The following is a 25,645-nucleotide window of genomic DNA, read 5'->3' on the forward strand; positions in this document are numbered from 1 at the left end:
AGCAATTTAAGGATTCAACTAAAATCATCTTGTGTTCCTCCATCTATCCCCCTTTGAACCTATCCTTCAGTAGAACCCATAATTGCCTTCAACAATGTCACCCCCTAACTCAAGTTCTTCAATAGCTTCCCCTGGCCAACAGGATACAGTTGAAGCACTTTTTTTTTTATCTCAAAGTGCAAATTTCTTCTTGATCACCCCATTCTTTACTCTCCAGATTTGTCTCCTTTCACTCTTAGCCTTATGGTTGACACATTAGCAGTAAGAGCATATGTGTTGCTCCTACTCATTTTATGTTTTTTTCCCTCTTCTGTCCCACTCTCCCTGCTCTTCTTAACCTAAGCAATCTTTACTCTTCCACAATGACTCAGCTCTAATGAATATTCCCTGAGCCCAAAACTGGGCTAACATTATGTTCTTTGTAATCCCATGCATACCTCAAATACAGATATTATATTGAAATGATCAGTTAGTGAGTCTATTTCCCCACTGAACTATAAGCTGGCTCCATATTGTATCACCAATGCCTACTAGAAGTTTGATGTGCTAGAGTGTTGAACAGACTGGAACTTCTGATTCAGTTACCTATTAGTACTATTTCTGACAACAAAATACTTAAGCCATTTCCAAGTGAACTGAAAACCCCACTGAATTCAAGAATTTGCAAACCGGTTGTTTTACTAATATTCAGCTGCTTGAGTAAAGTGAATTGTATCTTTTAATTTTTCTTAATAGTTTGCCTCAAGAAAATGTCTGTTCATAGACAAAAACCCAAAAGCATTTTTCTAGCATACTGGCTCACTGCCTGGAACCGCCTTAACACTGCCTAAAGCGAGATGGTGATTATTCAAGCAGTAGACACACTGACGGCACTCAAGGCAAGACTGAAATGGTGCTTTTTCACATCAGAATTGTATAATCTCGACTGTCACAAATAATGTGATTTGGTTCAATTACCCAAAACAAGCAGCACATTTTTTATTGTTCTATATCCTTAAGTTCTTATTATTTTATATTTTTAAGCACAGCAAGACTATAGATACAACTTTCATAAATGCTATGCTAATGCAAAAATAAATCTATATAGGTAAAATAAATACAAGGTACAGATTACTGTATGTATCAACTATGCAGAGATAATCCTGTGTCTTTCATTACCTGAATCTATCAGGTAACAGTGATTTTAAATTCAGCAGACTTGAATTGACCAGATGACTGCTACAATTTCTTCCATTTTAATACACTAATATAAAAATGGCCTGAGGACAATTTTTACAAAGAAAATTGAGATGAAGACAACGTGATAAGGCAAAATTCTCTTTGCTTATTAATGATAGAATAAGAATTGCTTATCATGTCTACTTTGTTTTATATTTTACAAAAAGGAACTGATCTAAAACTACCTGGGAGAACTCTCTAAAGATCACTGAGTTTTTTAGAAATTTTCATATTTTAAAAACAAGGTATCTTGGAATTAAACATAAGTAAGCATCATAAAATGTACTTTTCTCCCTCATTCCTTCATGAAGAACTATTTCTCTACCTCATTTATAGAATCCAGTGATTAGAAAACTCCTTACTTAGTGTTGTGTGTATCAATGGTATGGAAGAGTTCATGTAATTCTTCTCCACTGAGAACACCATCTGCAAAATATGCTTTGAATTCTTCAAAGGATAATTTTCCATCATCTGAAATGATAAGAACAAACAGAAGAGAAGCAAATCATTTCAGTTTTACATTGTTCTATCTTTGATGTTTAAAACTTGGCACAAATGCTTGTGCATGTTTATTCATGTGGATAACACACACGTATTCCCCCCACACCACCAAACAAAAGAAAAAAGAAAAATTCAAGGCGTTAAAAAGAAAACTGAGTACTTTTTTATAGTACATAGCATGCAGACTATTGGTTCTAATGAAATAATAGTCCATATGATTTTGAGTACCTTTGATTCATTTATTCCCATGATGGACATTTAGATTTAACAAAGCATTTACCTGTCCATACAAAAAGGATATCCACATGACAAAATAAAGAGCCTAACACAGAGTCAATTGTTTGTATGTTTTGCCTTCATAGTACAAAGCATATTCAGCACCTAGCAGACTCCAGGATACACATACTAGATATTAATTAAATAAATATTGATTGAATAGATACTTGCATGTGGATATGACAGTTATTGCTACAATTAACAAATAATGCCCTTTCTTATATACTTTAAACCAGTTGGTACTTTTAAAGCAAAACAAATTTTGTGGTTAACAAAAATGAAATACAGTCAGAGAACCTAATAGGTAGGATATGCAAATACAACTCTAAGTATTTTATACAGTAGAAAACAGCAAATGCTCTAAGAGGCACTTTCAATGTATGGGGGTTTAGGTAATAGATTGTTTTCATCTAGGCTCAGGAGGGGCTTTAGTAGCATTTGCACCTAAGTGAACAAAAGCTGTAATAAGCAAGAAATGCATTAATGATAAGCAAAATATTTGTAAAGATACAGACACAACAAATCAAGAGATTGAGTATGAAGAGAGAGAAAAGCAGCCCTTTCTCTGTGCAGGAGGTAATTTGTCAGTTTTCTCAGATAAATTGCAGAATGACTGTAAGTGATAGAAAAAGCCTTTCTATTTACAATGAGGGAACTGAGGTTTAAGGAGGAAGGAATTTGCCCAGGGCCACAAAACTCCTACAGTATGGTCCCACCAACAACACTATTCTGAACAAAATAGCATTTGTCTTTGCATAGGAGAAAGTAAAATTGAAAATGATTAGATCTCTAAGATACATTTAAAGCATTTTTTTTTCTTGAAAGCTGGCTCACAGATTGTCTAGAGTAGTGTTAATATGCAGGTTCCTGGGCCCTACTAGATAATCAGTCTCAGAGAACACAGAGATGGGGGCAGACAAGAAATACAAAATACAAATTTTGAACATCTTGTGCGAGTTGGTTCTACACTAACACTTGAAAGGCATTACTATCAAGGATATAATAGACCTAATCACTGAATTGCTTTTGTGTGTGTGTGTGTGTGTGTGTGTGTGGAGGGGGAGGGCTTAAAGGCTGAAATATTTTCAAAAACCTCAGTTGCAACATATAAAACCCCCCAAGAATTTAAAAATGGCACTTCATTTTGCTTTTTAACTTTAAAAGCACAATATACTAATTTTGTGGCTAATTCTTGCTAATGGGTAACTGGGAAAACATGGCCATTAAGGTGGTAAAAATCCAAAGCTGGATCTAGTACAGAATGAGTTCCTGACCCCAGTGATTGCCTGCACCAGGCTTTCTCAGCTGTTCAAACACCATACCAAACCAGTACAAAATGAAGTTTAATCCACTGGGATCATCAATCATCTAATTTGTGTTTCTCTTTTTATTTATTTATCTTCAGTCCTGGGGATTGAACCCAGGGATGCTTGACTGAGCTATATCCCCAGCTGGTTTTGTTTGTTGTTTTGTTTTCTTTTTCAGACAGTGTCTCACTAAATTTCCCAGACTGACTTCAAACTTGCGATCCTCCTGCCTCAGTCTTGTGCTTCTGTTTCTAAATGAGTTATCATAGTTTCATGCTTCCTATGGCTATTTAAATTTTACCCCATGTAACCTGTTTTATATCACGGTATTAATGCAGTATTTCTACTGGGCATCTGCTTACTTTAATGAAAAACCTTGCCAGGTTGGAGAATTGGGTATAAACTAGATGTAGGTACATGTCAAAGAACATGTACCTTTCTTAAAGGATTGTCCATCTACTATTTTTTAAAAACAGAAGAAAAAAAAACAGAAATCAATACACTATTTTCGGCTCCACCCCTGTGGTGTGTATTAATGTAATACCTACTTATTGATGTTGGAGTATGTTTTCTTTGGTGAACATGTAATATTCTCAGGTGACTGCACAAGGACACAGCAGAGCTCTGGATGTCTGTGCATCCTGGACATGAGTCTGGCCTCTGTAAGCCTGCTTTATGACTGGAATAGGTAAGTGACTTTAAGTAAGGCACAAATCATCAAGTCAAAGCATTGAATAGCAAGTTCTCTGATTGAAAAAGAAAAAAAAAAAAAACCTCTTACTGGAAAAAAATATATAAAAAGAAAAGGGAGGCATTGAATTACAGCCTTGGCTTGTAGGATAGAAAGTACGCTTTAAAAGCCTGTTTTTACCACATGCAGGACTCCTGAAAGTCTTCCCTTCAGGCTGCCACATTTTAAAACAAGAAATTGCAAAGAGTTACTTTTGAACAATCTTAGACTAGTACTTAATGGTAAACAAAAGTATTACATTTTTTTTCAGCAGAAAGTGAGAGGAAAACTCCTTGTAGTATGAGTCTGTATTAATAAAACAATTATAATTTTTATTAAAATATTTTATTTCAACTTCAGTTTTCCTGTGGATATTGCTTTTGAAATGGAACAACACAGTAAAACCTAGGTTTGTACAAGTGTGGTTCACAGAGGAGTTGAGTTTTATGAGTTCTGACTTCCTGTGGTGATAAATCTTAACTTATCAGTAATGGCACAGGTTTTTCAACATTTTACTTTTAGAACTGCATGCTTTGTCTGAGTTTGTCCCGAGCATAGTTGGCCCCTCTATGTTTTCTTTTTGAATTATTCTGGCCTTATAGTCCCAATTCCATTAATTTTCTGGGATGGAGGCATTAGAAGGCAGTTGCTAGAACACTGTCTTAAAGGAAAGCAAATCTTGAGGATTAGACATGAATTTGCCATTTACTAGTAGAACGCCTTCATCCATTCCTTCATCAAATATTCATCAAGATCCTACTACGTGCCAAACACTGTTTTGTGCTAAGAATGCAGTAGACACACAGTTAGAGATCTTATCATTGTGATGGGGAAAACAGCAAATGAATAGCAGGCATAGTATGATAAAGACAATCCTAGTGGCTGTAGGGTGATATGAGAACATTTTGTAATCTCCTCAGATATAAGGGCATAGGGAAGTTTTCTCAGAAGAAGTGACATTTCTGTTGAGATACAAATGAAAAATAAGGGTTAGTGAAGGAAGATCTTTAAAGTGAAAGGATATTCCAGGCAGAAGAAATGCAAAAAAATAAAAAATAAATCAAGAAAGCAAGAAAGGATATGGCTCAGAAATTGAAAAGAAAAACCAGTATACTTGGTCAAAGAGTATATGACTTTGGAAGGAATGAAAAGTCAGAATAGTTAGATACAGAGAGGCAACATCATAAGAAGCTATACCAATCATGGTAAAGAACTTTGAATTTACTCCAAGAGGGCTTTGTGGGGCTTTGTGGGGTTGTAGTAAGTGATGGAGTGCAGAGGCATGCCGTAAGTAGAACTGGGAAGAGAACATTGCAGAATGCCAGGAAAATATCCAGGGTGCTGATAGTGAAAACACAGTGAAGTGATCAATTTTTAATCGATTAGGAAAGAGTCAACACAAATTAGTGATTAGTCAGAGACAATGGGTCACAGGAGGAATAAATCAAAAGTGGTACTTGCTTTCTAAATGGAGTGACAGATGGATGGTGTTATCTCCATTCATTGAAAGAGAATACACTGGGCAAAAGGCAGGGGGCAAATTAAAGAATGACCTTCTGGCCATGTTGATATTAGAGGAGCCTGTGGACTGAGCAGAAGCCTCTTGTGGGTAAAGGATCACATGGCTCTAGAAAAGCAGAGGAAGGGGTAGGGACTTGAGATGCAGGCTTGGGATATATCAACATATAGTAATTGGGGTCCCAGTAGAGAATTCTCCTGGAAGAATGCCTGTAGTGGAAAAGAAAAGGGCCCAAGACGGACTTTGAAGTGCCAACTAAATTCTCTAAGTTTTAAATTTCATAAATGCCAGACCATTACAAGGCCTAAGTGAAAGGCTATATAGAAAACACTCAGCACATGACCTAGCACATAATGAGAGGTCAATGATGGTACATATGGACTTAAGAATCCATTCTGGATGTAGTAAATATCATTTATGTGGTTTTGATTCCCATTTTCTATTCCTCCTTGAAAAGTACTTATTGAATACATACAGAAAATAGTATTTCATAGTTCAATGATAGAAATTTTAAATTTATTCTCTTAGGTAATTAGGTTTGTATATCCTAAAACTGGTGCTTCTTTTATAAAAGGGCTCTTGAAACATTCATTTCAGGTCTTCAAGAAGCATCCAAAAATTCGCCAATACCTAGAGCTCTGATCTCAGTATTGCCCCTACCCCAGGGCACTTTTTATCTAGTTCTTACAAGCATTTATACTAATTATGCTTTCAAAGTATTTATGTGTTACTTAAACATTTTTGAAGACTTTAAATATTGTAATTTATCAAGATCAAAACACCAAAATATGACTATCTTCAAAAATAATAGCAGAGTCCCTGGTATAAAATGAACATCTGGAAAGCATTACCAAGTTATAAACACAAATGGCTGGACATTCTTTGCTTGTATGTGCACATTTTAGAGGCAGAAATAAAAAATGGCAACCTTGCTTCTAAGAAGAAGTTCAGCTGTAAATTCTGAGGAATTGTAATAATATTCACAATTTTTTAAACTCAATAGATAAAACTATCAAATGTTCACATTACCTTGTATAAGCCATTTACTATCATTGTACATCAACCTCTTTAACACTACAGCAAAATTCTTTTCTGTTCTGACCCCAGGTTAAATCTAAAGGGATGGAAAAAGAGATACTATACTGATAGATCATTTTTAGAAAAAGTAGACTCTAAAATGTGGAAAATTATCATCATTCAAGGGCACATTATCTAACCAGAGTCAATTCTCTCAGGAGACAGTAATTCTAAGCCTGTACGTCAAATACATAAGGCAAATTCTGATAGAGCTGAAAAGAGAAATAGACAAATCTAGGCTATGCTTGGGTTATTATAATAAAACAATATAATACTATTATAGTATAGAAATGAGCTATGAAACTGTTATGGTTAGGATGTGAGGTGGCCCCCAAAAGCTCACAGGAGAGACAATGCAAGAAGATTTAGAGATGAAATGATTGGGTTATGAGAACCTTAACCCAATCAGTGAATTAATCCCCTGTTAGGGATTGACTGGATGGTAACAGAAGGTGGATAAGGTGTGGCTGGAGGAGGTGGGTCCTTGGGGGTCGTACCTTTGGGATATATATTTGGAGAGCTGAGCTTAGTCACTCCCTGCTTTCTGATCATGATGTGAGCATCTTTCCTCCACCATAATGTTCAGCCTCACCTTGAGCCTTGAGGACTGAACCTGGCTTTCTGTGGACTGAGACCTCTGAAACCAGGAGCCCCAGTTATTCTCTTCCTCCTCTGCAATTGTTCTGGTCAGGTCTTTCAGTGACAGCAGCAAAAAAGCTGACTAAAACAGAAGCTATGGAAAAATGCAGATGAATCTTAATGTATACATGGTGCTAATTTAAAGGAGCCAGTCTGAAAGGCTACATATTACATAATTTCAATTTTATCACATTCTGGTAAAGGAAAATTCATAGACAGTAAGAAGACTGACAGTTGTCAGAAGTTCACACAGGTTGGAGTAAGGGTTGACTAGAACAAGCACAGAGGAATTTTAGGGTGGGAAACTATTTTGTATGATTCAGTATGATGGATGTATGACATTAACACTTAAGCCTTAGAACTTTACAGCACAAATAATATACTGTTCATTTAACTTCAACTTATGAAAATTCTTGAACAATCATGTAGAGTTCAGGGGATCCCAGAATGGAATGTATAAGTAACTTTGGAAATGAGAGGTCTATAAGCTAAAGGCAAAAATAAATTATAAATAATGTTAAGGCTTGCATCTGGAATGTCCTCCCAAAGTTCATATATTGAAAGCATGATCCCCAATGCAGCATGGTATGTACCCTTGAAATGGTATGACAGAAGTGGGGCTTTTAGGCAATGACTGTATCATGAGGGCCCTGATCTCATCAGTTGATTAATTGATGCATTCATGAATCCCTTGATACCTGGTTGGACTTACTGGGATGCAGGACCTAGTCAGAGGAAGCAGGTCACTGGAAGCATGCCCTGGAAGAGTTTATCATCTCCCAAGCCCCTTCTCTCTCTTTCTCTTTTTGTGTTTCATGAGCCAAAAAGATTTCATCCACCATGATATTTCTGTCTTTGAGCCAGCTGACCATGGACTGAATCTTCTGAATCTGTGAGCCAAAATAAATCTTTCCTCCTCTAAGTTGTTCTTGTGAGGTATTTTGGTCACACTAATGAAAAACTGAGTAACATACGTAGGCTTTGTGCTATCGTTGATAAAGTTGTTTCCCATCAAGGCATGAGTTAATCATTCTGACACTGCTACACATGTAGACTGGAACTGAACAATTATGTATATGAATGGCTGACATTAGGAGCCGGACTTTTCAATGTTCAAGTAACAGATTACAGAAATTAAAGAGAGGAGGCTAGAATAATCTATGTGATAATAGATGAGAATCTGAGACACTGCAGTGCCTCATGTTTAACTTAGTATAGGTACATATAAGGGCATAAAGAAATATTTTTAAATATGCTCATATACCCAGTTGGTATGCACATACGTTATTTCCTTGCTTCATATACACAGTTGGTATGCACATACGTTATTTCCTTGCTCCATCACCTGAGAGGATTCGAGGCCACAATGAAACCTCACTAACAATAGCATGGCTATCACACAGATCTTAGCTCTTAACAACATTCTACAGTGAAAAAGACTAGGGCTTCTTGGGGGAAATGGTGGTTCTAGGGGTTGGAATTATAGAAGAAGATCCTGAAGCATCTGATAGTGCCAGAAATCTAGGGAGCACTCAACTCTTCTCACCCACAATTGAGGGTATGGAAAAGTCAGCTAATGGTACCTCCCAGGACAAGAGCAGGAACAACTTGAACAAAAGGGAGGCATACTGAATTATAATCCAAAGTAGATAATAAATATCCATGAGTCCATAGTATTACAAATAAATATTGAAGAATTAAATGAGAGAATAGCCAGGTGCAGGCCTGAAATCCCAGCAGCTCAGAAGGCTGAAGCAGGAAGATTGTGAGTTCAATGCCAGCCTCAGCAACTTAGTGAGACCCTGTTTCTAAATAAAAGATATTCTCAAAGAGCTGGGGATGTGGCTCAGTGGTTAAGCACCCTTGGGTTCAATTCCTGGTACCAAATAAATAAATAGGAGAATAGGCAAAAGTCCCATCAAGAGAACTCTAAATAATTTATGCAGGCACTCAGGTTTCAAGGAGGCAGAGCATGACTTCCCACTCCTTAGGTGATGATCAGGAATTGCAACTTTCTTCCAAAAGGTGAAGTATGGAAAGGGGGAAAGAATAAACTTTACAGTGGAGATCAATATCAGCAAGAGCAGTCATAAATAAGAGTGAGTATGTACCCTTGAAATGGTATGACAGAATTTTAATTTCGTAATATTCTTCCCCCAAACAATTCCAGTCTAGTCATGAGAAAAACATCAGACAAATCCCAATTGCGAGGCTTTGTACTAAGTACTGTTCCCTCAGAACTCACGAATGTCAGCTGAGGGAAATCTAAGAAACTATCTCGACCAAGATGAGCCTAAAAAGAAGTGATTGCCAAATATAATGTGGTACATTGGATGGGATCCTGGAACAGAAAAAGGACATTAGGTAAAAAACTAATAAGGTATGACCTTTAGTTAAAAATAATGTATTGACATTGATTCCTTAATTATAACAAATGTACCAAAGAAATGGAAAATGTTAATAGTAAGGAAAATTGAGTGTCAGGTATATGGAAGCTAGCTTCACAATTCTAAAGAAAAAAAATGGTTGACCTATTATGTTGCAAAGAATTTTTACTCTAAATTTTATTGATTATAGTTCTCATATAGTTTCTTGAAATAGTTATGTCTTCTTTTAGTTTCTTCAAGAGAAGAAATAACTGAAATACAAGGTTCAGTGACTTGGATGAAGTCCCTGAAAGCATATCTCTGAGGACACACTCCTAGAAGATCATTAAAGATGCTTTCGGTTTAAAATCTACCCAATGCCAGATAGCAGGTTGAAACTGGAATAATTCAGTCAAATGCTTGGCTCCATAGTGACCCACCATCAAATATTTAAATACTTTAGATACTTTATCATGAAACTTATTTGTTATGTTGAACTATTTTCATCACTTGGAATTATCCTAGAAATAAATAAATTATATATATATATATATATATATATATATATATATATATATATATATATACACACACACACACACATATATGTATATATATATATGTATATATATTATATATAACTACTGTCTTCATCCTGAGGGAATGAGTATATATTATTTTTCATGGTTAGAAAGAATGTACTTTTAATTTAGTGAAAAATATGCATTTAATGTCACTTTCATGTAGAATTAACAATAACATTTTATGTGAGATGAGAAGAAAAGCAAAAAATGAAAAATAAAACCTAAAAAAAAACACCCAGTTACTCAAGCTTTCGTAGAACGACAGATGAAATATTTGTTGGAGGAGCAGTTAGTCATTGTAGAGGATGCAGATTTCAAATTAGAAACATAAAGCATGCTCCATTTCTAGGCAAATTTCATTGGTAAATGAACACTAAATATTAGAGGTAGAAAGAGGAGTACAATCCATAATTGAATTGCTTTCTCTTTTTCTCCTCCTACCTTCATTCCTAATGGGTAATCATAGTTTTACAATTACTCTATTTTTCCAAAAAGGAATCTCAATCTCTCTCTCTCTCTCTCTCTCTCTCTCTCTCTCTCTCTCGGCCTGGTCAAATATTTGTTCTCCTTTCTTTGGGTAAAAGCTGTGATTTTTCACTTGAGAAATCATCTGCCTTCTCTCACTCTAAGTTTGTAAGGTGCAGCTCTATGTATCAAGCAGTAAATACACTAATGTATAATGTATAATATAATATTAGTGTATTTACTGCTTGTTTGGCCCAGTGACAGCTGTTGTTGAGGATATTATGATTCAGTTTTCTCTGTGTTTGTGACTCATTTATCAATAAGATAATAAGCTCCCAGAGGAAGCCATTGTCCAACACCCCTTCCCTACCTTAAATCCCTGAGTTTATAGTTGATTAAGTTTTCTACAATCTAAGTTAAAAACCAAAGGGGAGTTCCTTTCATTTCATAGACATATAATTTGTCCCAGTAACATAAAGCCTAGTATGGGTTCCAAGTTTGCATTCCATAATTAATTCACAAGTGAAGAAACTGTACCTTTAGGTCCCACAGGGAATTAGTGAAGGCAAAAGAAAACTGACATGTTTTGATTGTGATTATTCATAAAATGCTAAACACCATCCTTGGGGCTTTACCTGTATTTTCCCTGCTTATTCTTCATAATAATCCTAAAAATCAAGTTTTGTTGTTCCTACCTAAAAATGAGGAAATTAGCTCAGAGAAGTTAAATAATTTGTTCAACATCACACCCTAGAAAATGTACACTAAAGTTTGTGTATTCTTTTGTCTTTGTATCCTCCACCCCCGGCCCCGGCCACTACCTGTAATAGTATCTGGACACAAAGACATGCACAAAATATTCAACAAATTAACGAGTGAATGAAAGAACAGCAAAGCCAACATTAAAGTTTGTTCTTTTTGGTTCTAAATATCCACTATATCATGTCCCCTTCAAATGGGATCCTAGCCAAAACAATTCTAGATTTTGTCTTTTGTTTTTAAATTACAATGCATCATTCAGTATGATTCACATGGTAAGATTGGCATTTTCTAGATTTGAACAATATAACTGTTGCAGAGATGAGCTACAGCAAATTTAGCATCCCAGTTAAGAGCTAAGACTTTTGGAGTCAAGAATTGTATGCTTTCTTTCATATGTGAAAAGTGGAGAAGACAAAGGAAAGAAATGTGGAGGAGGATATCATGAAAATAGAAGGGAGACCAGTAAGAATGAAGGAAAGGGCCAGGGGGAAGAATAGAGGAAGAAAAGGAGAAATACTGGGGAATGATATTGACCAAATTATGTTGCTTTATCATGTGCAGGTAAGAATATGCAACACTGCCTGCAGGTAAGAATATGCAGTTATAATTCCAATTAAAAATATGGAAAAAAGAGAAGCCATTAAAAGACTGGGTTTGGACTTTTGGGTTAGCAGGAATTCTGAATACAAATCTTACTTACTCATTCCGTGTCCCTGGACAAGTTACCTATGTCTCAGATTACTCACTGTTAAAATGGAATAATGATAGTATTTTCTTTGTAAGATTACTCTGGAAATTAATAAAATTATGTGTAGCATAGCTTCTAGAATATGGTAATACTTGGAAATATGGTAAATATTATGTCTATTTACAGTGATTATTATAATATTAATTTCCTTTGGAGTCTGAACCAATATTCTCATGGCCATATAATACCTAGACCATAGAGGTTCTTAAATTTTTCAGGCTTTTTTTGTCTTAAGACTTTAGGTTTTATTTAGAATATTCCAAAACACATAGTTAGAAACATCACTTATGAACAAACAGGTCAACAAATATTTACAGAAAAACTCATTACTAAAAGTAATCCTAATATTACAAAGTTAAGCTTTTAGTATTATGAGATTCTCATAAATATAAACAAGTTAACAGTTTTATTACCTACCCAGTTACCTAAGCCAAAAATTTAAAGTCTGCTCCCTTACCTCACTGTACGTAAGTATGTCACTAAATATCTCATCACTCTCATTAAATACCTCAGTTTGTCAGCAAGTCTTTGCTAATTATAAATCAAAAAATTCACCTTCATATCACTATCTCTTCTACCCCTGATTCATTGACGCTTCAGTATTTTTAATCCGGAGGTTTTTGCAGTATTCTAAGCACAAGATTATAGAGGCTTTAACTAGGATGGGAGATTTGGAAGCTGGGAGAAGTGATTAGACTTTGAAGATGTCTTGACAATGGAGCCAATAAACTGTATATGGGTCATTAGAAAAAGAGAAGAAGGATCGTGGAAGCCTCTGAAACTTTTGGTTGGAGCAAGTGCTGAATGGTGGTGCTGTGTCCCCCATGGGAGATGCTGCTGAGGAACTGGGGAGATGGGTTTAAGAGTCTGGTTTCAGATATGAGCATGATAGGCATTTGGTATATATTCTTACAAATTGAGAATTTTTGTTCAGTAATGAACTTCTTTTCATTTTTTCCAGTTCTCTGCCTTTGTTCTTGCCTTTCCATATATCTGTAATTACCTGTCTCCCCACCCAACCTACACTTTCTGGAATGAATTGCAACTCAAGAAGAGCTATCCTCAATACCTCAGGCTCACCTTCTCCATAGCCCTGCAGCAATTTAGTAATGTTTATGAAACACTAACCATTAAGTCAGGACTTGTAACTACATATACAAAGATACATAGTTCCTGCTCTCAAAGACCATACAACCTAATAGGGGAATATGGCCGCGAACTAATACCAGATCATAAGTGTATGACACACAAGATGCTGTACTGTGACAGAATAAATTGACAAATGGACCTGGATTCTAAGCCATACCTACCAAACAATTCAGAAAAGATTCATGGAAGGGATAAGCTTGAGCAGAAAACAGAATCTTGAAAGTCATTCCCAGAAGAGGAAGCTGTGCATGCACAGACATAGAGGGAGGGAGAATCTGGAGTTTAAGTCCTCAAGAGATATTGGGGGAGATGAGGTTGGGCAGGCAATACCATACTAAGGAGTCTCAATTTTATTCTGTGGGCAATGAGTAGCAAGTGAAGAATTCTGAACATAAGAATGATAAGATCAGAGTTTCACTAAAGACAGATTATTCCAGTATAGCACCTAGTGAAGACTTCCCATCACAGCACTTATTACAGTGTATTATTATTATTATTATTATTAGGTGGGGATTGAACCCAGGGGAATGTTTTACCACTGAGCTTAATCCCCAGTCTTTTTAAAAACAAACAAAAAACAACAACAACAAAAACAAAAACATGTTCTTGCTAAATTGCTGAGGCTGGCCTAGAACTTGCAATCCTCTTGCCTTAGCCTTCCAAGTCACTGGGATTATATCACTTGGTTTGTATAATTATTTTCTAATTTATATGTATCTCCCTTGTGAAGTTTGCCAGGCTTGGTGGCAAAGTTCAAAGCCAGCCTCAGCAACTTAGTGAGATTCCCCCAAAGCAACTTAGCAGGACTCTGTCTCAAAATAAAAATATATATATAAAGGACTGGGATGTAGTTCAGTGGTAAAGCACCCCTTTGGTACAGTTCCCATTACCAGGAAGGAAGGAAGGAAGGAAGGAAGGAAGGAAGGAAGGAAGAAATTTAATCTAACTGAATCTAACCTTGCACTAGAAAGTGGGGGAAAGACTGACCTTAATTTAGCATCATTTGTTTTACTATTTTAATGCCTTACATAGGTCTGGCACACAGTAGCAACATATAGTAACAGTTGAAAGAATGAAAGAAGTAAAGGTGGAGGAAAGAGATGGAGGGATAAGACTATTACTCAAGATCTTTTAACTCTAAACCCTCACTACATATAATTTCTATGCATAGTTCTCATTAAACTTAAGAAAAAATTTAAAAGTGCCATATACACAATGACCACTTGATACATTTTGCTAAAAAAATTAAAATATTGCTAACTTTAAAGTAATACAATGACCCACTGGTTATTTTGGCACTGTGAAGACATGGTCCTGATAATCTGGTATGGTAATATTTTTTACACAACAAGGTATGTCTCATATACATGATGTGTGAGACACTAAAGACAGATTATTCCAGTATAGCACCTAGTAAAGACTTCCATCACAGAACATCATTTCATTTCCCCCATTCCTTTAATTCTTTTATGTAAAAAACATAAATAGAGATGAATTTGTGGTGTTTTTTTTTTTTTTTAGTTTTTAGCATGCAGCATAAAACCAAACAGTGCTTTGGGCATAAAACACCAATTTTAATCAGCACAACAAATTAAATTAGGATTACTGGGAAAGTATAATGATCAAGGCAAACGCAGGACAAGCACCAGAGTAGCTCTGGGGTCTTAATAAGGTCATCATGGACAGAACCTGTGGGCACTGCCATGTGAGCAATTCAACTCTAGTAGGAGGATGGGTAGAACATTGTGGTTGACAGTCCCATCAAGCAAGAATAAGAATTTCAGACAGGTCAGTTACATTCCCAAGAAATTTCTGTGTATTCTCATTTAATCTTTAAAAAAACAAACAAGCAAACAAAAACCTGTGAAAGAAGCCTATTTTTTTTTTCCATTTTGCAGATAAGCTAATTTAGGAAGCTACTTAGGTCACATAAGAAGTGAACAGGGATTTGAAATTAGTTAATTTGACTGCAAAGTCATAAACTTGGCCACCATGCTACATGTCTCTGGGATCTAGATGGAGTAGGGAAAAATTGTGTACAGAAAATTGTGGTAAAGAAAATGAAAGGAATGCTGGCTGTCAGTCCATAGATCTCACTGCAGAAAGCACTTAAGAAGCCAGGTTTTAGGGTAAGTACTACCCTTTATGTGTTTTAGCATCTGCTATCAGAGAAGGACCTGATTTCATAGCCTTTCACAGACTCTGGTATCCATATCTTGGTCTCAGGAATTTGAATCTATATTTTCTTTTTGTTTCTGCGACAGCTGATATGCCCAGCTATGTAAAGATTAGGATTTTCACAGGTTTTTTTTTTTTTTGCTTCTGGAAGAAAAGTAACACATTATGAGTATGAAACTACTTTACATTTGAGAAAAAAAGACTTTACTATGGAAATATAAAATTTGTTTTCACTTTTTTTTTTTAATAATTATAGTCAGCATTTGCACTCAGGGGCTTCTCCTGCTTGCTGAGACACTGAGGCATTCCTTCCAGGAAGGATGTTGTTAGGGCATGAGGTGGTTTTTTCATTGTTTATTACTTTTTTTTTTTACTGAATTACTCCTAGTAGACTTTGCTTTGACTTTCAAACTAGTAGATGCATTAAAAAGTCTGCAAATGCCTGAAAGTAAACATAAGCATGAAATTATCTGAAAGCCCTATTAATCTATAATAAGTTATCTGATTCTCAATTTTATTAATTTTTCCTAATTAAGAAATTAGTGAGGAATTATAAAATAAATACATATTGTTGGTCTCATACTCTGAATTTTCCAGGGTACACTCCTCAAGCTTTTCATTTTATTTGGGGTCAGAAGTGCTAATTACAAGATAAGAAGGGCTGAGAGCCTGATGGGATAAAGGACAAAGCTTGACTACATAGATCACACAAAAAAGACAGCCTGATGACCAAGGTACAGGAGACTCGAAATTATAGTCCTCTGAGACATTCCAAAGGTTGCTGGGATAACCCAGCCTTCCCGGACATACCCTACTTACTAAACCTTTGTTTCAACCTCTACCTAAGATCATATTCTCAGATGTGAATAGAATAAACCAAACTTGGGGCAGCCCAATTGAAAGGCTTTTATTATAACCAGTATTCAACTGGTTATAATCTAATGAAATCTTCTTAATATCTTTAAATACACAAACAGTACATCAACTCTTCTTAGGCTAGGAGTTTTTATTGCTAAAATTATTTTTTGGAGATGTTAGTCATTCAATCATAATTCCTTCTGATGACCAAGGATGCATTTAGTTTATTAAACCCATAAATTAACTCTGTATTGGGGAACCAGAACATCATCTGCAAGATATTTACAAATCAAGGACAATTATTTCTATGTTTTTGCAGACTGAAACATACACATATATTCATACACAACAAAGTGAAAAGATCAATTTGGAGTCAGAGAGACCTGGGTTTGCAATATTGGTTCTGCTGAGAACGATATGTGACAAATATATAACTTCTCTAGCTTCATTTACTCCATTTAAAGATGAGGATATTAATAAAATAGCTGCAAATACTGAACAATTATTATTATGTATGAAATCAGAATAAATGATTTAGAGGCACAATCCCTTTTAATTCTCAATGCAACTTTATGAAAGAAGTAGTATTATTATCCTTCTTTCACAGATGAGGAAACTGAGGCACAAGGAAGTTGAGTAACCTGTCCAGTGTTACAAAGCTAACTGTGGCAGAGCTGGGACACTGGGACTTGTTTGATCTCAAATCCTGTGTTGTTCCCACTGCTCTAAACTGTCCATTTTAAAGACTTTTCATACTGATTAAAACAATGTATATCAAGCACCTTAGATGGGACCTGGCCCATATAAAGCCCTCCATAAATTTTGGCCAATATTTTGATTAATAAACAATAGATACACAACAACACAGCTTAGTTTGATTAAGGAATACATATGTTTGTTTCAAAATTTTTAAGGTCAAATTATTGGTTATGTGCTTCTTACAAATATTCACAAATATTTATGAGTGTGGTGGTGGCATTTTGGACCGGACATCTTTGCCCTCAGAGAAGAACAATGTACAGGCTGCTAGACTGGGTTAAAGACCAGAGAAGAACTGAGCCCCTTAAAGAGATCAGTCGTGACACAAGGATCAAAAGCACCACCCATATAGCCCACCTGTCTGCTGACAAGAATAACAGTAGAACCGAGTAAGAGCAAGAGGCATCTGACGTGTTATTCACTACTACGAGCCTTTTCATTTTGCCTTTTATAAAGGCTAAAAAAATCCTTTGGCACAGACATAGAAAGAAAAATACTGTATGATCTCACTTATATGCAGAATCTGAAAAAGTCTAACTCAAAGGAGTGGAAAGTAGAGTGGTGGATGCCAGGAGCTGGAGTGGGAGCAATGGGGAGATGCTGGTCCAGGGATACTAACTTTCAGTAATGAGATGAACAAGTTCTGGGGACGTGATGTCCAGCATGCATCCAGATGGATGTGTCAATTAGTTTGATCGTGGTAATCATTGCACAATGCATATTTAGGACATCACATTGTATACCTTGAATATATATAATCTTAGTGTGCTAGTTAAACATTTTAAAATAAAATTTAAAAACATTTCTGCAAATTTTTAAAAAATAACAATGTGCCATTTCTATTTTCATTCAGTCTTTGTGAAGGAAGCCTTTTCAGGAGTTTTGCATTTCTAGGTTTAATTCTGCACTCTTGAGATCAAAGTGCCAGCATCTCCCCTGAGCAATCCTATTTGCAGGTCTATCTTTATATCTAGGATCCTAACCTATGATTTAAAAACAACCAACTGCTCCCCGCAACAAAACCCCTCTCCAAGGCATCATTATTATTAATTAATCACAAATCATGTATTTCCTCCTCATTTGTCCAGCAGCTTCTCTCTTAGGTCAGATGAAATCCAAATGCTAACTCTGTCCTCTGGCAGGGTAACTATCATACTGTTTATTGCCTCTAATTCCTTTCGTTAGTCCACCACCAATTAAGCTTTCCACAAGGGATTCTCTGACAGGAGGGTCTGTTACCAAAAGATCAAATACATGTGACAGCTGTTTATTTGCACAATGAACACATGGCACAGGAAGGTGTTTACTTTCTTCACATTTACATTAGATCATCTACCCTCCTTTTCTCTTTTTGGTTCTCCTTGTATGGTAAATAGCCTTATGTCTTTTTCTCATTAAACTCCACTGGCAATAGAAATAACAGAACCTTTGCAGCACACACACACACAAAAAAAAACAAAAAAAAAAAAACAGCTCAAACTTTCAGTACTAAGCACTTAACAGTGTGTCAGGCATTGCCCCGAAGACTTTACATATATTTTCCTAAAGACTTTACATATATTGTTCCACTATTACTCATAACAACCCCAAGATATGCATGTAGTTACTAGGTGATATAGCTGGGATTTAGGCATGGGCCTGCTTGACTTCCTCTCCCTCTCTACACAGAGAAGGAGGTAGAATAGATGGGACTAAAAACAGGAAGAAGTTAACCAAATTTAGAACAGAAAGGGGCTATGAAGTAAAATCTTTACATATCTTGACCTTGCAAATTTGGCTTAATCTTCATTCACTTTTAAGGTGAAAAGTGTTTTATATTTTCTATTTGAAGAATTGTGAACTTATTAAGAAGCCACCCTAGTATGAATAAGATTAAAAATGTTTCCATATGAACCTGTAAACGTTATTCAACAAAGTAATTTTGTACTAAGTAGTTTTCTAATTTGTAAGTAAGTAGTTTTGCAATTCAGTTTCAAAGCTAATCTATAAATGTATAGCTAATAAAACATGCATCTCGCCTAGTAATCAATTTTGCCTCTTGCTTCTATGTTATCTTCTACAATGAATAGACAAACGTTTAATTCTAGGAGTAAAATGAACTTTTATCCAAACAAACAAAAAAAACGACTAAGAAATGTTTTCAAATTAGATCAGGATTTATATTTTCCATTTGATATAAACTCAAGATTGTCATAGGCTTTTGTTATTTGCTTTTGTGAACTTGTAAAATGTGGAAATAAATATAATTCCAAAAGTAATAAAAAAAAAAAACCAGGAAGAAGAGTGGACAGAGAGAAGGGAGAAGGATAATGGAAAAGAATATTCTCAATCATTAATAATTTATTAAACAAACATCTGTTGCACATCTAGTGCTGGCTGGGCAGAGTATTTACTCATAAGAGAGTTCCTTGCCCTGGAGAGGCATATTTGGCTTAGAGAAGTAGAATCTCCAGCAAACTGCAGTCTTCCATCAGAAGGGCAATAATCGATACATGCAAAAGTGTAGAGAGTGAGGGTGGAGCCCTGATGAAGGCTCTGGGAGACCTTCCAGATAAGGAGCCTTCTGAGCAGAAGTGTAACCACTCAGAGGCATCCTCAAGCTGAGGGTGGAATGTCATACCAGGAAAAGGTCAAAGCAGGGCAGCATCACAGAGGTGTGGCAGATGGTGGGATGCTCAGGGAATAGAGTGCTTCCATGGGCTGCTGAGCAGAACTCATGGTGATGATTGTGAGAGGTAAGAACAGAGTGGGGCTAAGTTTTCATAGCACATTACTATTTGGCATGAGGAAAGGTAGCAAGGAGGAGAGAGGCATCCGATGGAAGGGGAGATGGGAGGAAATACGGGACAGGGGGCTGCCCGTGCAAGTGACGACTCTGTGTAGCATAACACAGGAGGTAATCACAGGCCCACAAATCATTTGAATTGATTTTTCACTTGCTTTTTATCCTAACTACGGACTAGGATAATTTTGCTTTTCATCGTAACTATGAATCATGACAATTTCGATGGAAAGAAGAGTGACAGGTACAATGGTAAGAGTGGCCCTTAATTAGAGTCTTAGGGTCCAAGGAGATGAAGGTACATCTTGAGAGAACCAGGAGCTTGGGTGGGGAGAAAGATAAAGCATTTCTGAGCTGCCGACAGCTGCTGAAGCACAAGACAAGTGGCCTACAGATGAGCCATTGTACTCTAGGCATCACCGAGACAGGGTGTCAGGCAAAAGGTGGAAGGACAGATGAGAAGACAAGATGATAGTGTCATTATTTCTGTTTTAAAGAGTTATCAAATGCTTCAAATGAAAAAAAAAATTAAAAATTACTTTTGAATCGGCAATATTTCAATTACCACAATATAATTTGAAAAAATATTCTGACGGCCAGGCATAGTTAAATATTATGTGGACTTGAGATTCTACTTCATTGCATCTTAGATTAATGTATTTTCTTTGGGGTAGAAAGATGCACAGTGTCAGTCAAGTTTTTCTTGATCTGGCTGCTTAAGGACAAATTAGACAACAACCACTGTCTTTAAACTGTCAAATCTGGATTTGACTATAACTTTCCCATTGATAAATGGGATTTCAAGGAAAGGAAGGAAGACTTTGCATTCCAAATTTGTCAAGTAACTCTCATCAATAATATACCTACACTATAGTACATAAGCTATAGCAGCAGAATAAATTTCTCTAATTTGGGATTATGTGAATAAAGTGGAATAAAGTAATAAAATATATTGCTTGTGCCAGCTTATAACTGCTGAACTTTGTGCAGCTGTCAATAAATTGACAAATGAATTTTTTACTTTGGATTTGTCCTCTTTTCTGTCTCTATGGCTTATCACCCTTGTGCCTACGCTTCACATGGGAGAGTGAACATGGGATGTATGCTATATAGCATTGCACCCAAGCAACCACTTTGGATGCAGTAGCACTCTTAGGATCACTATAAAGTTAAGCGTGAAAAGCGTAGACTTCAGTTTCAAACAGGCTTAGGTTTAAGACTCAGCTTTATATTTTAATAATACTGATGCATAATGCACACGATGCAACCAGCCCACTGCTTGGCACACAGGAGTCATTCGATGAACAGAAGCTGTTGTTGCTGTAAAATTACTTTTTTTCAAGCATTAAAGGGAAATGCCAGAGCCCAATTATGACAGGGCTCTTCACTTCAAAGGCATAAATTCCGCCTTCCTGTCAAATGTAAATTCCTCTGCCAACTTCTCATGAATATTTGGAACCATAACTTGCCTAAAATTGTGACTAGCACAAGAAACTCACATTTATATGTCAATTTCTGAGTTTTTTCGCCTTCTCTATTATTCTTTATAAGGCATTCTAAAATATGAGATTAATAAATAGAAACTGTAGTATTTAGGTCTTACCATTTTTGTCTGCTCGCCTCAGTATCTGAAAAAAAAAAGAAAAAGAAATTTAACACCTTTTTTAGTAAGCATTGCAGTGAACATTTTCCTCATCTATTATTAAACAAAAAGAAATTCCAACTTTGGAGTAAATATTTCCCAACTGAGATCTTTATAAAAACCAAAATCTGAAAACAACCCAAATGTCCATAAACAAGTGAATGGATAAACTGTGGTCTGTCCTTACAATGGAATACTAGTAAACCAAAAAAGAGATATTGATACATATAAATATTTGGATGAACCTCAAAATAATTAGGTTGAGTAGAAAGCCTAGTCACAAAAAATATCTACTGTATAAATTCATTTATATGAAATTATAAAAAATGCAAACTAGTGACAGAATGCAGATTAAGGTCACTTACAAATGGCAGGGTGGGCAGGGATGGATTATAAAAGGGTAGAAGGGAATTTGGAGGGTGACAAAGATAGTTATCACCTTGATTATGTCCATGGTTTCACAGATGTCAAGACCCTTCAGATTCGTAGTTTATAAATATAGACTTTAATGTAAATCAATCATACCTCAATAAAACTGGGAATAAACAAAAAGAAAATAATAAATCATGGATAAATAGGAACGTGCATGTCTATACTATGTCTTGCTCTACCTGTATGCATTAATTATATTATCTTGGATTTATTTTAAATTGTTTTTGATGTATAGGAAACTGATTTCTGATCTTTCCTCCAGCATTGGCCCACATAGTCCAGGGCTGGGAAGATCACTTTGGACTGGCAAACAGGGTTTCACATGCTCTGATCACAGTGATTGCTGAGTCATAAGCACTCAGGGCCAGTGAATGACAGGCCACGGTTTTGCTTCAATGGTGACAAGAGAGATGTACTTTCTTTTCTACTGACTTTGAACTTGGGAAGATAAGGTAAGGAACTGCTGTAGTCATTTTGTCACCATGTGAGCTGCAGGTTGAGTTGTGTCTCCTGAAAACAAATATTAAAGTTGTAACCCTCAGTACCTGTGACTGTGACCTTGTTCAGACATGGGGCCTTTGCTGATGTCATCAAATCAAGGTGAGGCATTATTGGGTTGGGGTGTGCCCTAAATCCAATGACTGGTGAACTTACGAGGAGACACAGAGGCACAGAGACAGAGGGAAGAGAGGCTATCCGATGACAGAGGTAGATATTGGAGTGGTCCAGCCTCCAGAACCACGAGAAAGTTCTGTTGTTTAAGTCACCCTTGTGTGGCGGTTGTTCCAGTACTCCTTGGAAATTAATACAACATGTAACTTGCAAATAACTAACAGCCAAGAAAGCAGTGTTCAGATACTCAGAGAAACTTGATCCTGATGGCCCTTTCTGAGCCCCTATCAAGTCCCTGATGAGAAGACATTTGCTTTTCATTATAGGAGCTAGAAAATCACTATATTTTTAAATCTTAACATTTTGGGTTTGGATTGCTTTTGTTGGTTGTTTGTTTGTTAGCTGCAATCAAATTAACCCTAGTAAATTTACTGATAGCCATTTAGATGTTATAATATAGAGCTACATGATAGCAGAACTAAAGAACATGTCCCTGTACCATATTGCAAAGACAAACTTTAATCACCTGGAAAACACCCCTGATGATCACTTTTTTCCCTGAATAATGTGTAGTTATAATTAAATAATCAAAACTTTTTTTTTCTAATTAGATCAGTGCCTTTTGGTAGACAGCTTAAAACATGAATGGTAATTTTTATTCCCAAGTTGTCTATCTTATCACTTTCTACATAAGAACATCCTCCTCCTTGCATTCATTGATTTCAAAGAAATGAAGTACAGATAAATCTAACCACTACCACGGTGTGTTTAATTATAAAATGCTAAGATTATTACTAAAATTCTCACCCATGAAACTTTCCCAATGACAGATAGCTGTCACTTTGACCAATATGCATAAGCTATTGGTCCTCATTTTTATTAAATTGATTTAATTATTGAAGGAAGACTGCTTTTAGTAGTAAGAGATATATTTCGAGAAGAATGATACCCATATTCTTTCTACTCTACGGAGGTAATTGCTAGTGGGAGTTTGGGGATCTGTTCCTCCATCACGACAAGCTTCTTCCTCTACTCTAAAGCCAGAGTGCCCTAGCTGCATCAGGAGACAGGAAGCACATATTATCCTTCACTTTTGATGTACTCTAGGATTCTATTTCAAGTTCTATTGTGTCTCCAGGAGTTAGAAGAGGCTAGAATAGAAATAACCACACACCAGAGAATTGGGTCCAAGACTGCCATCATTTTGTTTCATTAAAAAAAAAACAAACCTTAAATAGAATTCAGCTTCTTAAAGACAAAATTAAGACAGCGCTTGTGTTATTAAGATAGTTCTTGTAATTAAATATGAATAGAACTGTCTTCTGCTGCAAATTTTGCCTCGGAGTCCACAAACTAATAAAAGCTGTAGTGCAGATGAGAATCAAGTTCATTATGTTATGCTGTCACAGTCATCTGGGTCAGCTAATCTTACAGTTTGCTGTCACTAGAGGCATAGCAAATAAATTTAAATATTATGATGAGGTTTAAAGTTTCTATACAAGAAATCCTCTGCTTTTGGCTATATTCCATTATCAAGTAGATTATTTACCTCCAAAGATATTCTTTGATGGACTTAACTGAAATTCCTTGTTCTTCACTTTATATTATTAAAGGTGGGTGTCAAAATGTAAATATTATCTTGAAAGCATAAGAAATGAACAGAATCACCATTTACCGAACTTAACATTTCCTAAGTGCTTCATATCATGTTAACAGGTTAAAACTCAAAATGAGATGGACTACTCAGTTACCTGGTGAACTTCTGAGGAACTGGGATGTAGGCAGGGAGTTAGGAGTCACCCAGAACACTCTGTGCCACCCAGAAGGTAAAACCTAGAAGATGAGTCATGATGTGTAGGTCTGAATATCCAGCAGGTTGTTTTGGTACCAGTCCACTAGTCACCCAGAGATAGGATGCAGGAAGATAAGTATGGAAGATGGATGGAGAAAAGGTACTTAGTACATATGTTTTCATCTCCTCAATTTTTGCATAGGGTAGGTCCTATGTAGGAAAAAAGGCAAATTTCATCATTGCCTAGCATAATTTCCCTTGACAATTAGGATAGATGATTGTGACATTAACTGCCATTCTACCAACTGGACAATCTCACTTAAATAATCAATTATGCATGTGTGACTAGGAGAGCAGGATGTGTGGCTGTATCAAAATTCTAAAACTCTGCTTTAGTGGTCCTCTGTCCATCTCACCTCTCAAACAAATGAGAATGCACAGGACTTCAGAATTGAATAACTTTTTGAGGAGAAACTATTGCTACATTTTTCTCAAGTTCCTGACCAACCAAGCCCTGGGTCTTGAGTTCAGGATATACACTGGTAGGCATATGTAGATGGGGAAGCAATGGAAGACAAACAGTGAAGCTACCTCTCTCTTCCACAACCTCTAGCCTCACTCCTGCCTCATCACTGAAGTAAGGAAGGGCCCCTACCTTCCCAATAAGATGTCAAAGGAAAACCATTAGAAGAAGAAAGTGGCAGCAGGTGGGTGGAATTGCAACTGATTTCATTAGGAACTTGTCTTGCTTTGGGGGATATATTACTTTTGCACAGTAGCAGAGTTGATGAATGAAATGACTCAAAAGAAGGTCCACATGCTTCAGAGCCTAGTATTCTAAATTCAAGTTTATTCTCTGTTATTTGGAATGCAGTCACCTGGGAAAAGATAGTACACTAGGGGACAAAGAAAACAACTGTTACTCTCTTGGTCCTTCAGTGTTGCTGCACACCAAACTCAGGTCACGGTCTCTTCTGTGGCTGGCAGGCATGCCGCAAGCAAGTGCACAGACATAGTATCCTGGCACACCTTGGTACCAGCACAGGATTTTCTAAACCTTTTAGAAAATTCAAGAGGACTCATGATAAACTGATACTCAATTCAGTCATTTTTTGAGAGATAAAATCATACAAATTAGATTTATAAAGAAATAGTTCCTTGCATTTGTTTGTGGATTTAGCTACTGCTGCTTGCGTATTCAACATGGAACACTGGAATGACCCTATTATTTCAAATTTATATAGCACAT

General features: G+C 36.2%; 1 protein-coding gene across 1 annotated transcript in view; it reads right to left on the bottom strand.

The window, feature by feature from the left end:
• Necab1 (N-terminal EF-hand calcium binding protein 1) overlaps positions 1-25,645 on the bottom strand; it is a 146,106-nt gene that overhangs the window by 117,490 nt on the left and 2,971 nt on the right. The window contains exons 2-3 of the mRNA XM_027952699.2: positions 21,522-21,546; positions 1,581-1,689 (exon numbers count right to left, since the gene is read on the bottom strand). Of these exons, the coding sequence (XP_027808500.2) occupies positions 1,581-1,689; positions 21,522-21,546 (134 nt within the window). The remainder of the gene's footprint in view (positions 1-1,580; positions 1,690-21,521; positions 21,547-25,645) is intronic.

The sequence above is a fragment of the Marmota flaviventris genome, chromosome 15, assembly GCF_047511675.1.
Source record: "Marmota flaviventris isolate mMarFla1 chromosome 15, mMarFla1.hap1, whole genome shotgun sequence".
Taxonomy (NCBI): Eukaryota; Metazoa; Chordata; class Mammalia; order Rodentia; family Sciuridae; genus Marmota; species Marmota flaviventris.